The sequence below is a fragment of the Drosophila kikkawai genome, chromosome 2L (genome assembly GCF_030179895.1).
Source record: "Drosophila kikkawai strain 14028-0561.14 chromosome 2L, DkikHiC1v2, whole genome shotgun sequence".
Classification (NCBI taxonomy): domain Eukaryota; kingdom Metazoa; phylum Arthropoda; class Insecta; order Diptera; family Drosophilidae; genus Drosophila; species Drosophila kikkawai.
The window spans coordinates 1,417,277-1,432,225 of record NC_091728.1 but is presented as its reverse complement, the minus strand read 5'-3'; the positions used below and the strand labels follow the sequence as shown (position 1 = coordinate 1,432,225).

The 14,949-nt window shown below is 46.2% G+C and overlaps 3 protein-coding genes across 6 annotated transcripts; 1 reads left to right on the top strand and 2 right to left on the bottom strand.

Annotated features, from left to right (window-relative positions):
- Nucleotides 1-1,396: 1,396 nt before the first annotated feature.
- Nucleotides 1,397-9,209, bottom strand: dock (SH2/SH3 adaptor protein dock). 3 transcript variants are annotated; one of them, XM_017173237.3, is made up of 6 exons: nt 8,612-9,209; nt 4,417-5,080; nt 4,142-4,346; nt 3,428-3,776; nt 2,895-3,365; nt 1,397-2,835 (listed from the first exon to the last, which is right to left on the bottom strand). In XM_017173237.3, exons 2-6 carry the CDS (start codon nt 4,808-4,810, stop codon nt 2,626-2,628), a joined length of 1,629 nt encoding a protein of 542 aa, XP_017028726.1. In that variant the 5' UTR covers nt 4,811-5,080; nt 8,612-9,209; the 3' UTR covers nt 1,397-2,625. The 3 variants fall into 3 exon arrangements, with proteins under 3 accessions (XP_017028726.1, XP_017028737.1, XP_017028745.1); XM_017173248.3 differs by having other exon boundaries at nt 4,417-5,076; XM_017173256.3 differs by having other exon boundaries at nt 4,417-4,904.
- A 155-nt stretch (nt 9,210-9,364) lies between these two features.
- On the top strand, nt 9,365-10,956 carry LOC108079084 (RCC1-like G exchanging factor-like protein). Its single transcript, XM_017173313.3, has one exon. It carries the CDS (start codon nt 9,474-9,476, stop codon nt 10,839-10,841), a length of 1,368 nt encoding a protein of 455 aa, XP_017028802.1. The 5' UTR covers nt 9,365-9,473; the 3' UTR covers nt 10,842-10,956.
- LOC108079094 (integral membrane protein 2B) lies at nt 10,907-14,898 on the bottom strand. Of its 2 annotated transcripts, XR_011445678.1 has the most exons (4): nt 14,673-14,898; nt 11,633-12,350; nt 11,095-11,567; nt 10,907-11,040 (listed from the first exon to the last, which is right to left on the bottom strand). XR_011445678.1 is itself a non-coding variant. In XM_017173325.3 (3 exons), exons 1-3 carry the CDS (start codon nt 14,778-14,780, stop codon nt 11,425-11,427), a joined length of 969 nt encoding a protein of 322 aa, XP_017028814.1. In that variant the 5' UTR covers nt 14,781-14,898; the 3' UTR covers nt 10,907-11,424. The 2 variants fall into 2 exon arrangements, 1 of the variants encoding a protein (XP_017028814.1); XM_017173325.3 differs by having other exon boundaries at nt 10,907-11,567.
- Between the last annotated feature and the right edge of the window lie 51 nt (nt 14,899-14,949).

Here is a 14,949-nt window from a genome sequence, read left to right as displayed (position 1 = left end):
TGATGCGCATGTGCATCAGTGATGCTCATCTAGCTATTTTTTTGCATTATTGGTAGAAAATTGCATCTCACTAGCTGCCAGTGATGAGCATCACTGATGGAAGTGAGCACCACTGATGGAAGTGAGCACCACTGATGGAAGTGAGCATCACTGATGGAATTGAGCATCACTGATAGAAGTGAGCATCACTGATGGAAGTGAGCATCACTGATGGAAGTGAGCATCACTGATGGAAGTGAGCATCACTGATGGAAGTGAGCATCACTGATGGAAGTGAGCATCACTGATGGAAGTGAGCATCACTGATGGAAGTGAGCATCACTGATGGAAGTGAGCATCACTGATGGAAGTGAGCATCACTGATGGAATTGAGCATCACTGATGGAAGTGAGCATCACTGATGGAAGTGAGCATCACTGATGGAAGTGAGCATCACTGATGGAAGTGAGCATCACTGATGGAAGTGAGCATCACTGATGGAAGTGAGCATCACTGATGGAAGTGAGCATCACTGATGGAAGTGAGCATCACTGATGGAAGTGAGCATCACTGATGGAAGTGAGCATCACTGATGGAAGTGAGCATCACTGATGGAAGTGAGCATCACTGATGGAAGTGAGCATCACTGATGGAAGTGAGCATCACTGATGGAAGTGAGCATCACTGATGGAATTGAGCATCACTGATGAAAGTGAGCATCACTGATGGAAGTGAGCATCACTGATGGAAGTGAGCATCACTGATGGAAGTGAGCATCACTGATGGAAGTGAGCATCACTGATGGAAGTGAGCATCACTGATGGAAGTGAGCATCACTGATGCAGATGAGCATCACTCATGCAAGTGAGCAAAAATTTCCATCCAATTTGGCCGTTGCCCAAACTGGGGTAACAGGCGAACAGAAACCAGCAGCAAGCAACTGAAAACTGGTATAAACTGTTATAAAAACTTTTGGGCAAAAATAATAATAATAATAATAATTACGCATTTATACCTATTTGTTGCCGACAACAACAGCTTATGGCAACAACAACCATTTTACAACAACATCCCTACAGCAGCCCATCCAAATTTCCGAACATTTCCATGCAAATTGCCCGTTTCCCAAATTGGGGTACCAGGCGAACAGAAATCAGCAGCAAGCAACTGAAAACTGGTATAAACTGTTATAAAAAGTCCAAGTTTCGAACCATTGATCTTGGAGTAAGCACAGACTCAAACCAGATGTGACCATATTGTTAATTTCTGTCTAAAATGTTGCTAAATGCACCTGGGCATACTCAGTTTTGCTAAAATACTTACCTATAATGCCAAATTCCATTTTACCTACCAAAAATCCCCAAAATTCCCTTCTTAATCAAAATAAGTACACTTAAGTTGTATGGATTTATTTGAATGTGTTTTTATTTTCATTTCCGTTTCGGTATAATTTCTAGTTTGTTCTCTTCTTCGTCTTTAGTACTAGTTGTTGGTTGTTTAGCAATTGTCTTGAATTACTATTATAAATTATTTAAGTTTTATGCTTTACGTACTCGTATAATAATATAGATTTATAATTTAAAAATTCGCGTATGAAAATGAAAAAGTCCTTTAACTGGCAGCCACTCTATTTTCGCTCTTTCTTACTTTCGCTTTTGCTAAACTTACTCTCCTAAATCTAAAATAAAAACAAAATAATAATCATAATAATAATAATAATAGTAAACGTAAACTTAGAGGAAAACAACAAAATAGCTGGTTGTTTGTTAAAGCTGGAATCGCTGCGTAATCGTGTAAATCGTAAGTGATAAATCGCAAATAATGTCTAGAGATGAAGGAGATGAGTGCCTATTATAGGTTAGCAATTGCCTCAACTGTACAAGTATGGCTTATACGCCGCTCTCCGCGCCGGTAAACGATTAAGATTATGCTTTTAATTATCAGAGATATCATTTGTAATTTGTTGGTTATGTCGTCGTACTCGATTAAATAATGTTTAAATAACAAAAATGACTGTTAGGAGCGATTGAGTTGAGTCTCTCTCATTTTATATATCGGCAGAAATCGTTACAGCATCGATATAGTCGATATTTTGCTACCATTCCTAGTTTGCCTACGGTATGCGCACGGATAATAGACATCATATATCATATATTCTCATGTGTTTTGGTTAAAAGCGATCTCCTCTAACTGCTGTGTACATTAGTCGTCTTCGCTACAAACGTGGCTTTAGAATATAGTATAATATGTGCACATGGTATATGTAAATATGTAAATGTATTGCATGTTGACGACACCGAATCTTGCTTGGTTATTCCTGCCTCCTCGTTTAACGTTTAACATAGCCAATGCGGATAAGTAAGCGTGGTAATTTAGTAATTTAGTTAATTTTTAAATATATAAAAGTACAAAAAGAGGGGTCGAGAACCAACCGATCTATATACACACACGCTGGTCTGAGTCTGATCTAAAGCCAAAATGAATCTGGATCCAAACTACATTGAACTACACGTCGCTTACGCGCTGCGCTGCGCTGCTGAGCTGCTGCCTATAAGTTAGCCTTGGTATAATCTTTGTGTGTCTGCTGAATACGGGTGCTATGCTGCTGTGGATGCTGAGATTCCGCGCTGATCCTGGCTTGGCTGCTTACGTTCCATTGGCCTTGGGCAGCGATCGCACCAAGTACAGCTTCTCGCCCTGCTTGTTTGTGTAGATGGGCGCTCTTTGGTAATGATCGACCAGCTGGTCCAGCGAATGGAATTTGCGCTGTCCGATGCAGTACATGTTCTGCTCCACGTGCACCCGGAAGTGCTTGTTGCGTCCGGGTGCCTTCAACGAAACCGAATAGTCGCCCATCTGCAGGGAGAAACCAGAGTTAAGGTTGCTTCCAAGCGGGATCTGCATTTTCTACTTACATTAGTCTCACTATCTCTGATCAGGAAGTCGCCATCGTGGCCATGGCCATTGAGCACGGTGTCGCACTGGCTCCTGGTGATTGCCCCGTAGTACCATGACTTGCCTGCCAAGTTGGGACGCTCGATGGGCTGGCCGGAGGAAGATTGTGCCGACGACTTGTTGTTGCCCTCGTTGCGTCGCTCCATGGAGTCGCTACCGCCGCCGCCACCGCCTCCGCCGGCACCGTTATTGCTGGAACCACCATTTCCATTGCCGGCACTGCCACCGGCACTCGTGTTGCGATAGGGCGTGGCCAGGTAATCGTTCAACTCTTGGAGATAATTGCGTGGAACTAAACCGACTTGGCCCTGGTTGTTGCGAGCTTTGTACCAGTCCGGATCGGAGGCGGGCCGATCCACAATCTCCAAGCGGTCGCCCTTCTCGAACGACAGCTCCTGGTCATTGTTCGACGTGAAGCTGTACAGCGCCACCTGGGAAAACCAAATCAGATGAGACCCGATCCCCTCCAGAACTGAAGTATGTGTACACTCACCACAATATCGAGCACATTCTCGGCCATGGCATAGGTATGGATCTCGCCATCGTTATCACAATCCTCCGTTGTGTAGTTGCTGGGGAACCAGCCCACCGAATTGCCGCTCTGTCCGCGCCACCAGCCATCGTTGGACTTCTCCAGGATGAGGATTCGCGTGCCCTTGGTCAGCGAAAGTTCGTCTGGCTGCTGGGCCTGATAGTTGTACTTGACGACCGCAGTGCCAATGGCATCGGCGGGATCCGGTGGCAGGCGCCGTGACATGGTTGGACTCTCGACTTGACGCGACGGCGAGCAATTGGGCAAAGTCTTTGATCCGGAGGAGCCCTTTTTCACCTTCTTCTTAATGCTGCCAGAGGGAGAGAGAGATATTCGAGGTTATTTTTAAGGAGAAACTTGATTTAGGTGAGATTTCTGGGTGGGATTAGTCTAGCCCTAGTTCAAGTGTTAGTGGGGGGTGGGTGGGGGCTGGGGCTCGACAGACAAAGAAAGCAAAAGGAATTTGTTTTGTTTTCGAAAACAAAAATACAAAATACAAAAATACAAAAGCCGAAAGCAAATATATCAAGGAGTTCTCAGATACAGATATGTACATCTACGGCTACTGCTACAGATACGGTTTTAGGGTACAGATAGAGAGGACTTAATTCTGCTGAAATCAGAGCAAGAAGAACGCTTAGGTTAGGGGGCAGTGGACTCTGTCTCAAGACGCACCTGTCGAAGAGCGAGGGCTTCTCCTTCTTCACATAGTTGCTGGGCACATAGCCGGACTGATTGCGGCTGTTCTGGACACGCCACCAATGCTTGGAGTCGTCCAGCAGCAGGTAGCGCTCGTTCTTGCGCAGATCCAGCTCCTGAGCACCCTGCGCCGCATAGTCGTACTTGGCTACCACATAGCACACGTCTTCCTGAGATTTGCCTGGGAAAAAATAACGATTATTAGTAAAGTTGGAGTCCGAAGTTAGATGGAATCTAATCCAATAACTCACCGTGCTTCATGTTGCCCGCCATTGGTTGGGTTCCAGCGTTTCCTGCGGCACTGCCACTGGAGGAGTTCCCGCTGCCGCTTCCGCTGCCGTTGCCGCAGTCAAGCGCTGGCTGGCCGAAGGTCACACTTTTGTGCTGGGCACTGCACGTGGAGGCGGTGGACAGGGTGCGGTGATGCAGCTGCTGCTGCTGTTGCTGGGACAGCGACGAGTGCCGCTGATGGTGGGCAGGTGATCCTGGAACTGGCACCTGGGGACGGTACTGGTAAATCTGATTCTGGTTCAGATTCTGATGCTGCGGCAGCTGTGGCGGATACTGATGATGCGAGCTGCTGCTGCTGCTGCTGGCTGAGGAGTCGGGGATGTTGCGCACAAACCGCTGGGGGTGTTCCAACATTCCAGACTACCGGACTGCTCCTCCGCCGCGGGAAGATTCCTGCTCCTCCGGCTGGGACTCCGCAATGGGCGCCCAGTTGTTACAGCTGCTGCTCCTGGAGGCAAGGGAGGCGTGTGACAGGGTTCTTGAGTTGGTCTTGATCTTGGTCTTGGTCTTGGACTTGATGTTGATGATGTAGATGTAGATGTTGATATGACGGGGGTTATGTGTTGCTGCCCGCGGGCACTCTAAGCTTGCTGCATGTTGCCGCCTCTGGCCAATGCATACTTGCTGGGGGCGGGGCAGGCGTTATCAGGGGGCACAGGCAGAGGCAGAGGCGTAGGCGTAGGCGTGGCAAACGTAAACGATAAGCAAACGCAAACATAAAGCACAAAAAAGAAGAAGGAAAAGAAAGGTAAAACAGAGCAAATGATATGCAAATTAGGTTTCAATTTTTCTCAGCCAAGAAGCGTGAAAATGATTAGCTTTAAGAAGTACACAAGAACTCAACTGAAAATGTTTGTTTTGGGTCAGCGAGCCAGCGTTGAGGAGGATGACTGAATGAGCTGTTTGTGTGAGTTGGTGGTGTGAGTGATGAGGGAGCTGGGAGCAGGGAGCTGGCCTTTCCAGTTTGTGTGGCAATTAAATCCGTGCAAGTGAAAGTTGCCTCAATTGAAACCAATTGCCAGAGGAACTGCGACTGCGACTGCCACCATCATCGGTTATTGATTCCCGTAAACAGAGAGGAGGTCACAGAACCGGGAAACCCTTATACATACAAAGCCAAAGATCTTGAGCAATAATGGCCTCTGTTTCAGGTCCAAACAGACTGAGCAACTCGACCGCAATGAGTCACAAACGGGAATTTGGCTACGGTTTAAGGAAATTGGTTTCTTGGCCGAGATTTATCGGCCAAAGCGAGTGACATAAGCCAGCTGGCAGAGATCGCCCAGAGAGAGAGAGAGAGAGACTCAAGAGTTCGATGGCCAAGCTAAAGACCCCAACGAAAATCAAAGTCAATGTCGTAGCCAAGCCATAATTAAAAATCAATAAGTGTCAGACGCTCTGCTCTTCTGGGGCTTTGACTTTAAGCCACATTTGTAAGTGGTTTCACTTTTATTTAAGCCCGAGGTAAAGGCAAGAAAATGACTTGAAATAAGGTTATAAATAGAGTGAAAATGACTCAGCTAAAGGCTTAACTCCCACAACATTCACTTAAAGATAAATATTCAAAAATTTAACAATTAATAAAGAGTTTGAATTGTATAAACTTCATGTTTCCTAAGGTATTTCCCAGTTTTCTTTCCTGAAACTGTGACTATTCTTGCCAAAACATTTGGCTTGAACTTCCTGCCTAAAACCATTGTCACCATAATAATTCTGATTTGATAACACGAAGCCCTCTCTTTAGGTTTGTTTGTTTTGCCATCGATTAGTCAAGGCTTTTCGCTTTCGCCGAGATAGGCGACAAGTTCCCTGCTCAAGTGGAGGAACTGGTCGCCAAGTGATTCACCCTCAGCCCCTTTCTGTTATTGTTTTTCTCTCTCTCTGTGCCGAGGAGAAAGCGGGGAGTGAAACCGTAACCGAGCCAGATAGCGGCAGAGAAAGAACCCAAAAAAGATTGTGTCTCCGATGGTGATAAGGTGTGAGGGGGACGAGGTGGAGCTCCACTCTGGGTAAACATGAAACGCTTGGCTGGCTGGCTGGCTGCCAATGAACTGCACTGCTGTTGGGTTTCGGATTTGGATTTTCTTTGGCTTGGCAATTGTTTTGTTATTGTTTGCGCTTGCATAAGTCCGTCCAAACAACAGCCAAGACATTGACAACAGGCCTCTGCCTGCCACGCCCCCGACCCCGCCCCCTCGCTGCACTGGGGGAAATAGTAGCCCGGAAATTGGGGAATTGCTTCTCACACCATCTGTGCGATATCAACAGTATATATCTGGGCTATATTTTCTGGGATGTTGTCACAGATATCCAGAGACACTCTGACGTCTGTTTGTTTGTGTTTTGAAAATCGATTCGAGGAGGGTGTGGACGAATTTATTGGGATATATAGATTGTGGAAACTATTTTCTTGGTTTTTTACTTTGGAAAAGAGCTTCTTGTGACGGTATTATCGTCTCTTTATATCGCATAAACTTGGGATATTTGTGTTTGGTGATATAATGCGATCGTTAATTGGAATAATAAGATTGGGAATGCAGAAGAACATTGAGAATAGGTACTTTAAATACATGGAAAGATAAATTATAAATCTCTAATGAGACCAATTTGCATTATTTAAATCTATATTTATTTATTTGGACAAATCAAAGTCTAAATAAACCATAACTAAGCCAAAAATCCATTAAATTCAATTCGGAAAGCTTTTCTATGCTAGTTTTTTGTAGGTTAACAAAACTGCATACTAAATTTAATTTTTCAAAAAATCAAATTTTAGGTCATTTTTCGAAAAAATGGCCAAAAAATGCATTTTCTCCGGAGATGGCCAGAAAGATGCGCCTGTTTATGCTAATCAAGAATATATATGGTTTATAGGGTCGGAAATGACTCCTTCACTGCTTTTTCAGCTTCTGACTTAAATTATAATACCCTGTAATCCTTATATATCACAATTTGACCGACCTTGAAACTCACTACTCTGCCATGGCTTATAAGCTGCAGTTACAGCTGACAACGAAAGTACTATCATATCTTTATCAACCCAAGTTCATATCGCTAAGCAAACAACATGCATGTAACCCACTAACTGTGATCTTGAATTAAAATGATTATCTTATCGGGGATGTTGCGATAAACTTATTTTCCCGCTGTGTACTGGGTGCCATTGCCTTGACAGCATTTCGTCTTGTTTTCAAAGAAATAGCAAAATGCCAGCAGAAAAAACAAAAGAAACACGGAAAGAAAAGTAAAGAAAGAAAGAGTTGCACGTGCTTTGGGGAACACGGACGACGGGCCCACGAGTTTATGAGGCGGAAAGTTTCTTGCTTTTCGGTAATTCCCTTTCTTCCACTCTCTGGAGAGTGGAGTGGCCCGAGATGATCGCCGGTTCCATTCGAGGGAGTAGCAGTGGTGGCTCCTCCTCCGTGGCAAACAAATTGGTGGCCCCGTAAATGGGAGCATTTATAGTTCTATAACATTGAGTTACGACTGGGTTGGGGCTGGAGACGGAGGAAGTGGAGGGGGAGGAGAAACTAAAAGTGGGCCAGCTGCATGGGGCAGGGGCTTATCTGGGAGCCAGTTGTGGGAGGCAAAGGGCAGCCCCTCATCCGTGGCCTGTTTACATAAGATCACTCATTCTGTGGGCTGTGGAAGCCCATTCTCAGAGTTGATTAAGTAGACGCTTCTGGAGAGGAGTGGGATTAGGTTTGGGTTTCGGTTTCTGTTTCGGGCTTTGTTTTCCGTATTTTTCGGGATTTGTTGCCGAGGGAGTCGCCGGCCGTGCCCAGAGCTGCGCTGCGAGAGAGCTGCTGCGCAAAATCTCTGCGAGGTGGTGGTGGCTTTCTTTCAGCCAGGACTGGGGTGGGGTTCCTGCAGGAGGCGTGATGCGGAGTGATGCCAGAAATGCAAAGGATGATGGCACAGTTAGCACACGACCATGGTTACCCAAAAAAAGGTGACGGGCCACAAGGGTTGCAGGCCAAAGCCGCCACCCACTGGGCCACGGAGAGGACTTCTTTGCACCACCAGGTGCTTTGCGACTCGCGAGAGAGCGCAGCGCGAGCGGGCGGCACCCGAAAGAGAGCAAAGCGGAGAGACAGAGAGAGCGACACAAACAGGAGCTAAAAAGGAGCAGCCGAATATTTTGTGTGTACCTACCGGAGACGAAGCGCTTGCGACGGCAACTCCTATCCCTGCTCCTGCTCCTCCTGCTGGCACTCCTCTTCGCTGTGTGTCCTTATCCGTGGCGAGATATCCACTTGCTTGCCCTAGCAGCCAGCGGCCCCAGCAGCCCTTTGACCAGACATGGCAACGGATGAATATGAATCTCCTGGAGCAGCGCCGCGCACTTCACTTCACTTTGCTTTTCTCCACTCTCCACCGCACACACTCCGCTCCGAACTCTCCGCCCAGGCTATTGCACTTTACACACACACACTCTTGGGCTCACTTGCAATTTTATAATTATAATACTTTGTACATAACGCACCTACAGATGTATATACACGGCGGACTGGGGTGGTGTGCGTGTGCGAGTGTGAGTGTGAGTGTGTACATATGCTGCTGCTGCTGCGATGGAAAATCACTTGAATTGCACGTAAAACCACGAGTTTCGGCTATGCGAGCGTTGAACGCGACACTTTGGGCTAATTTTCCAGCTGGTTACACACTTTTTCGGCGCTGGTTTTGCGGTTTTTCAATTAATTTTTAATGATTTCGCCGGAGCGCAGCCGATTCCTTCGTTTATTTATTATTCGATTGACGCATTCGATGCCTTGATGGTCATCAGTTCGATTGCGGCTGTTATCGAATGACAAAGGCGATTTCCAAACAATCGGATGAATACCCTAACACATTCGATAACATGTTATCGTAGACACAAACCAATGCAAAATAGTGTTGGTAAACGCATAGGAATCCAGCTGGATGAACAGCTGATCAACCCTCGGCAGAATTAATTGGGGAAATATAAAATAATCTCGCTTTTTAACATGTTTTAAGTAAAAAAATTCCCCGGGACATGCTTAAGAACTGGAGGGGCATCGGCCCCGTGCTTACCAGAGCCTACACAGCCAAGGCAAAGCGGAGTGTGCTGGCGCAGGACAAGTCCAAGATCAAGGAGTACACGCCAAAGGTGACGGACAGCCATGTCAACCGCGTCTATGTGTGGGGATTCCAGGAAACCGGCGCACTGGGCCTGCAGACCAGCGTGAAGAAGGCCCAGGAGCGCTACACGGAGATGGTGCACCATCCGACGCGGCTGCAGTTCTCCAACAACAACGAGATTACGAATGTAACCGCCGGCTACGGATTCACGGCCTATGCTGTCCGCCGAGACGACGGCGAGACGCTTTTCGGGAGCGGCCTGAACACAGACTCGCAGCTGGGCTTCCAGGTGAAGGGAAATCCCAAGGATCCCGCCAACCTGGACGTCATAATCTACCCCACGGCCATTAAGCTGCCACGCGTCCAGGGGGAAACGGACGAGGACATGCAGGTGAAGAGCATGTCGGCGGGCCGGGCTCACCTGGTGGTGCTCACGCACAACGGCACCGTCTTCACGCTGGGCAACAACTCGTACGGCCAGTGTGGGCGCTCCATCATCGAGGAGGAGCGCTACAGCAAGAGCGCCCTCATCCACCGCATTCCCCAGGAGGATATCTGCGGCAAGGAGGACGAACTGGTGCATGTGGAGTGCGGCCAAGATCATACCATGTTTCTCACTAAATCCGGACGCATCTACACCTGCGGCTGGGGCGCCGATGGCCAGACCGGCCAGGGAAACTACCACACCGCTGGCCAGATCACCCTCATTGCCGGGGACATAGCCAAGGAGAAGATCGTGCGCCTGAGTTGCTCCTCTGACTGCGTTCTGGCTGTCAACGAGGCGGGCGATGTCTTCGGTTGGGGCAACTCGGAGTACGGCCAGTTGGACGACTCGGAGCACGCGGAAACCCAGATCAATCTACCGCGAGCCCTCAAGCTGACCAAGGGCATTGGCAAGATCAAAGATGTGGCGGCCGGAGGATCCTTTTGCATGGCTCTCAACGATCAGGGGCTGGTCTACACCTGGGGCTTTGGCATCCTGGGCTTTGGGCCCTTTGTTGAGCAGACCTCGCGGCCGCAGCATCTGTTGCCGCCTCTGTTCGGACGCAATGACTTTAGCAATGCCACGACGGTGGTGTCCATTGGATGCGGTGTCTTCCACATGGGCGCCGTCAACTCCGACGGTGATCTCTTCATGTGGGGCAAGAATCGCTTTGGGCATCTCGGCTTGGGCCACAAGAAGGATCAGTTCTTTCCCTTCAAGGCGGCCATCAATGGGAAGGTGAGCAAGGTGGCCTATGGCGTGGATCACACCATAGCCCTGTGCAAGCCGTATCTGTAGGAGCTTGAAGCTGTTAAGTATTTAATTAGTTGTAATTTTCCTAATGAATAAAGCAAGAGGTTCGCTTAAAGATCACAAATTCGCGTTTAATACATTTTGAATTAAGTTTAAAGAACATTTAGATTAATTTGTTGTTTCCGATGATAGTTTTCTTGGGGATCCTTAGACTCTGGCTGCTCCTGGGCTCGATCTATACTCGCTACCCGTTGGAATATGTGGTTAAAAGGAGCATACTTCTATATAAAATATGTACTTGGAATGCTGATATCCGATCCTCTCCTTGCTCCTAGCTCCTTGCTCTCCTCTTCCCTGCTCCATCGTATTTGTCACAAATTTCGTGGATCGCTTTTGATTGCGTTCTCTAGGTACATTTTTTGTTTACGCTTCTTTACTAGGACTCCAGGCGATTCCCTTGGCCAGATGATGATGACAGGCTCCAGATCCTAGACCTCGGGACTGATAGAGATCTCCGCGCGTCCGCTACATGTATAAATTGATTCTAAGTAATAATTTGTTTAGGTTTAGGTTTATATGGGGGTGTTGTTGTTGTTGTAGCTTAAAAGATCCTCCTCCAGCTGGCCGCTCAGGCGTGCTGCTGCTGCTGCTCGCTAGCCTCGTAGGCCTCCACCTCGACTATATTGGCCAGATCGTATTCGATGACGCCCTTGCCCATGAACGCAGCATACTTGCCGGCCTCGGGCAAGGGATCAGCTGAACGCTTCGAGACTACAAGGAGGAGAAGGAAGGAAAGGTAAGTATAGTGATCGATGCTTCTCCAAGTAAACACTTACCCCCCGAGATGAACTTCTCCATTTGATAGACCTTCATGTCGTAGCACTCGTTGGCTATGCGCTCCGAAATGAGCGAGAGATCGGTGATGCGGGGCGTGACCACGCGCATCTGGCGACGCACACGCTCCGTATCGATGTTGTAGTAGCCAGTGCCCATCTTCTTCATGAGATCCACGAAACTGGTGGGCGGCAGGGTGGTCTCCCTGTCCAGCGGCATGATAAAGCACCTGCCGGTGGTGGTATCGATGATGGCCGACTGATTCTCCTTGAAATCGTGCATGAACCTGCCACGTCGTCCGTCCTTGAAGTCGGGCACATCAATTCTGGCATAGCTATCGTCGTCATTCTCCCCGTCCAGTTCGATTTCCTCGCGGAAATAGCTGCTGTTCTCGTCGGTCAGGGAATCGCTATCCGGCAGGGGTCCGAACTGTGGCAACAGGGCGCGCCAGTTGAGGGCGAAGGGCTCGTCGCTGCGCTGGTAAATTCTTGGCTGCTCCATCGAGTCCTCGGGATAGGGGATCTCGCAGAGGGCATGGTACCGCATGCTGGCATGCGAGGGTGCATACAGTCGGTACAGGGTCCAGCCGCCCAGCACGCCCATCAGCATCACCACGACGGCGATGAGGAACAGGATAAAGGATTTTAAGCAATGGTGCTGTGGCCGGTTGAAGACCATGGACTCGGCATCGGCTTCGGTGTCGCTATAGGCGACTTTGGGCTTTTTAAGATAAAGGTATACGTACATATATAATTAGTTAGTTGGGACTTTTTTTTAAAACTTGATGTTTATTGCAAAAATGAAACATAACAACACCCCTGAGACTCATTTGCCTTTATAATCTCTAAACATTATTATAATTACTACTAGTTCCTGGAACTAATCAAAATCCAAGATGGGATTCATTCACAGGCTTGTTTGTGCATTCAGTGGCTGTCGTATTGCCTAGACCTTATCTTATTCAAACTGTTTTCATTGGAAAAACTCATAAAAAGGGCGATAAGTTGCAATCACAAAGAAAACAAGTAGAGCTTTTAGCTTTGACTCAGGCAGTAAGTGTTTAGGTCGTATTATTTTAGTGATAAATATTAAAATAATAATATCTCTGCTGAGCGTTAGAAGTTTTCAAAGCAGTGAAATATTCATTTCCGACCCTATAAACCATATATATTCTTGATCAGCATAAACAGGCGAGTCTTTCTAGACATGTCCGAAAGAAAAACATTTTTTTCAATTTTTTCAAAATTTGATAAGGGGTTACATCATTAAAATTTTTAAAAATTGAAAAAAATTTCGATTTCTTAAAAAATCAAATTTGGTATACAGATTTGTTAATCTAGAAAAAACCAGCTTGAAAAAGCTTTCCGAGCTGAATTTGGTGCTTTTTTGCCTAAGTTATGATCAATTTTCGATTGAAGATCGTGTCAAGATCCTTTGGCAAGGGCATACAAATTTCGGCATCCCGAAAGCATATTTTGATTTTATCAACAAATGCTGATTCCACCAAAAAATACAAATATAGCATGTCAAGTTTTCTCATTTTCTAGAAGCTAAATGTTGTTGTGATTAAATGCTGACTCAAGCAAAATCGGTATTTCTGGAAACAGTTGAATAGCTTTTGGATTGTATTGCTTTTGTATTGTAAGCTTTTCTTTGTTATTATTTTAAATCCATAAATAATGTATAATAAAATGATATACTGGCCATCCAAGCCACATTGTGTCAAGTCAATTAGCTTTATACTTTGATATTTCTAATCAGTAAAACATGAAAAATATACAATTAATTATTACAGTAGAGATTCCAGAACTAGAAACATTATCCATAAATTCTAGTTTGAAATTTACATATATCGAGAGACGTTCAATGATATATAGACAATTATATAACGCTTAATATCAAATGATCCCCATTCAACGTTAAAAATATCCATGTTATCCAACATTTGTGTATTTATATATCCCAATATCAAATTTAAAATATTATTTTTATAAATGGAAATAAGAAAACTCTATATTAAACTCTACCATTGATACTATATAGTAGTTATAATATATAGTAGTTTTCGTTTATTTTAAAGATAAGAACTAAGATGTTCTATAAGAATAGAAAATATATGAAATATTATATAAAATAAATATTTTTAATACCATATTTCATACTCTCATTAATCTCATAAATATATGACAGCGAAAGCTAATCTAATTAATTAGCTTTAATCAAGTTAAACAAATTTGGGTTACGCCTAATGGAACCCTACGTTAGCTACGATTATATTAACTCATCATCGCTGCCCATTACGATACAGTGGTCCCTAGACAAACCAAAATGGGTGGTGGAAATAGCAACAATAGCAAATATATATCTATAAAGATACGACTGACAGATAAGACGTTATATGTGGAGAATTCGAAAAGTCTGGAGTTTTTGCTGATAAGACACGACTTTCTTTGGGCTACTCTCTACACCTGCTGGTCATGTCTTGCTGGGAGGGAGAGTGTGCTTATCGAGGTCACTGTGCGCGGCCAAAGAGCAAGTGCCAGTCAGCGACAACAAAGAGCTGGAAATTGGAGCTCGGAAAGCCAAATTGGGTTGCTCCATCCCAGCCAGCTGTCAGGGCCACTCGAGCTGCACATGCAACACAGCAACAGGAAGGACCAGCAGAGCCTCCACTCTGACCTCGGGGAGCGAGTCCTTGAAGGGGGGGAGGGGTGTAGGAAGCCAGCAGGGGAGTAGCTGAGGAGCAGCGTCAGAGAAAAACAGTGCAAGGACAGTGGGAATTCCAAGCGAGCGAAAAATCGATAGCCTGCAGGCAGCCGAGGCTGCTGAGGCTGGAGATTCCCCGATTACGCTTCGGACTCGGATTCGGATTCGGAATTCGGAGCGCAGGAATGCGACCTCCCACCGAGCCACCCACTTGCGAAACTTGTGGCTCGCGGGCCGAAGGACAGCACAGAGACAGGGTAGGTGGGGGGCAAGGACACACTCCACCCCAAACGATTGCGCAAAAAGGGGGGAGGGGGCGAGATGAAGAAAACTCACTGCGATTAACGAGCCATGGTGCATCAGTGCCTCATCGTTGAGGTTCATAGGCAGTGGCACCTTCTCCTGGTCCTTGATCTCTCCCCGCAATTTGCCCAGAATTGTCATGGCTGCTCCTGGATGTTTGGCTTCCGTCCGAATAATCCGACTCTGTTTGTTTTTACTGAAAATTTGGTGCGCAATTGATGTTGTACTCGGTGAGCCAACGGTATCGTATCGATGAGACCCAAAGTTATCGATATGACCCTATCGATTCAACGACTACTAAATACCGATA

Coding starts and splice junctions, on each gene's coding strand:
- dock (XM_017173237.3), bottom strand. CDS start 4,810: ATGTTGGAACACCCCCAGCGGTTTGTGCGCAACATCCCCGACTCCTCA. Junction 4,347..4,416: donor GGCGGGCAACATGAAGCACG/GTGAGTTATTGG, acceptor ATTTTTTCCCAG/GCAAATCTCAGGAAGACGTG. Junction 3,777..4,141: donor AAGCCCTCGCTCTTCGACAG/GTGCGTCTTGAG, acceptor TCCCTCTGGCAG/CATTAAGAAGAAGGTGAAAA.
- LOC108079084 (XM_017173313.3), top strand. CDS start 9,474: ATGCTTAAGAACTGGAGGGGCATCGGCCCCGTGCTTACCAGAGCCTAC.
- LOC108079094 (XM_017173325.3), bottom strand. CDS start 14,780: ATGACAATTCTGGGCAAATTGCGGGGAGAGATCAAGGACCAGGAGAAG. Junction 12,351..14,672: donor ACCATGGCTCGTTAATCGCA/GTGAGTTTTCTT, acceptor TATCTTAAAAAG/CCCAAAGTCGCCTATAGCGA. Junction 11,568..11,632: donor GGAGAAGTTCATCTCGGGGG/GTAAGTGTTTAC, acceptor TCCTCCTTGTAG/TCTCGAAGCGTTCAGCTGAT.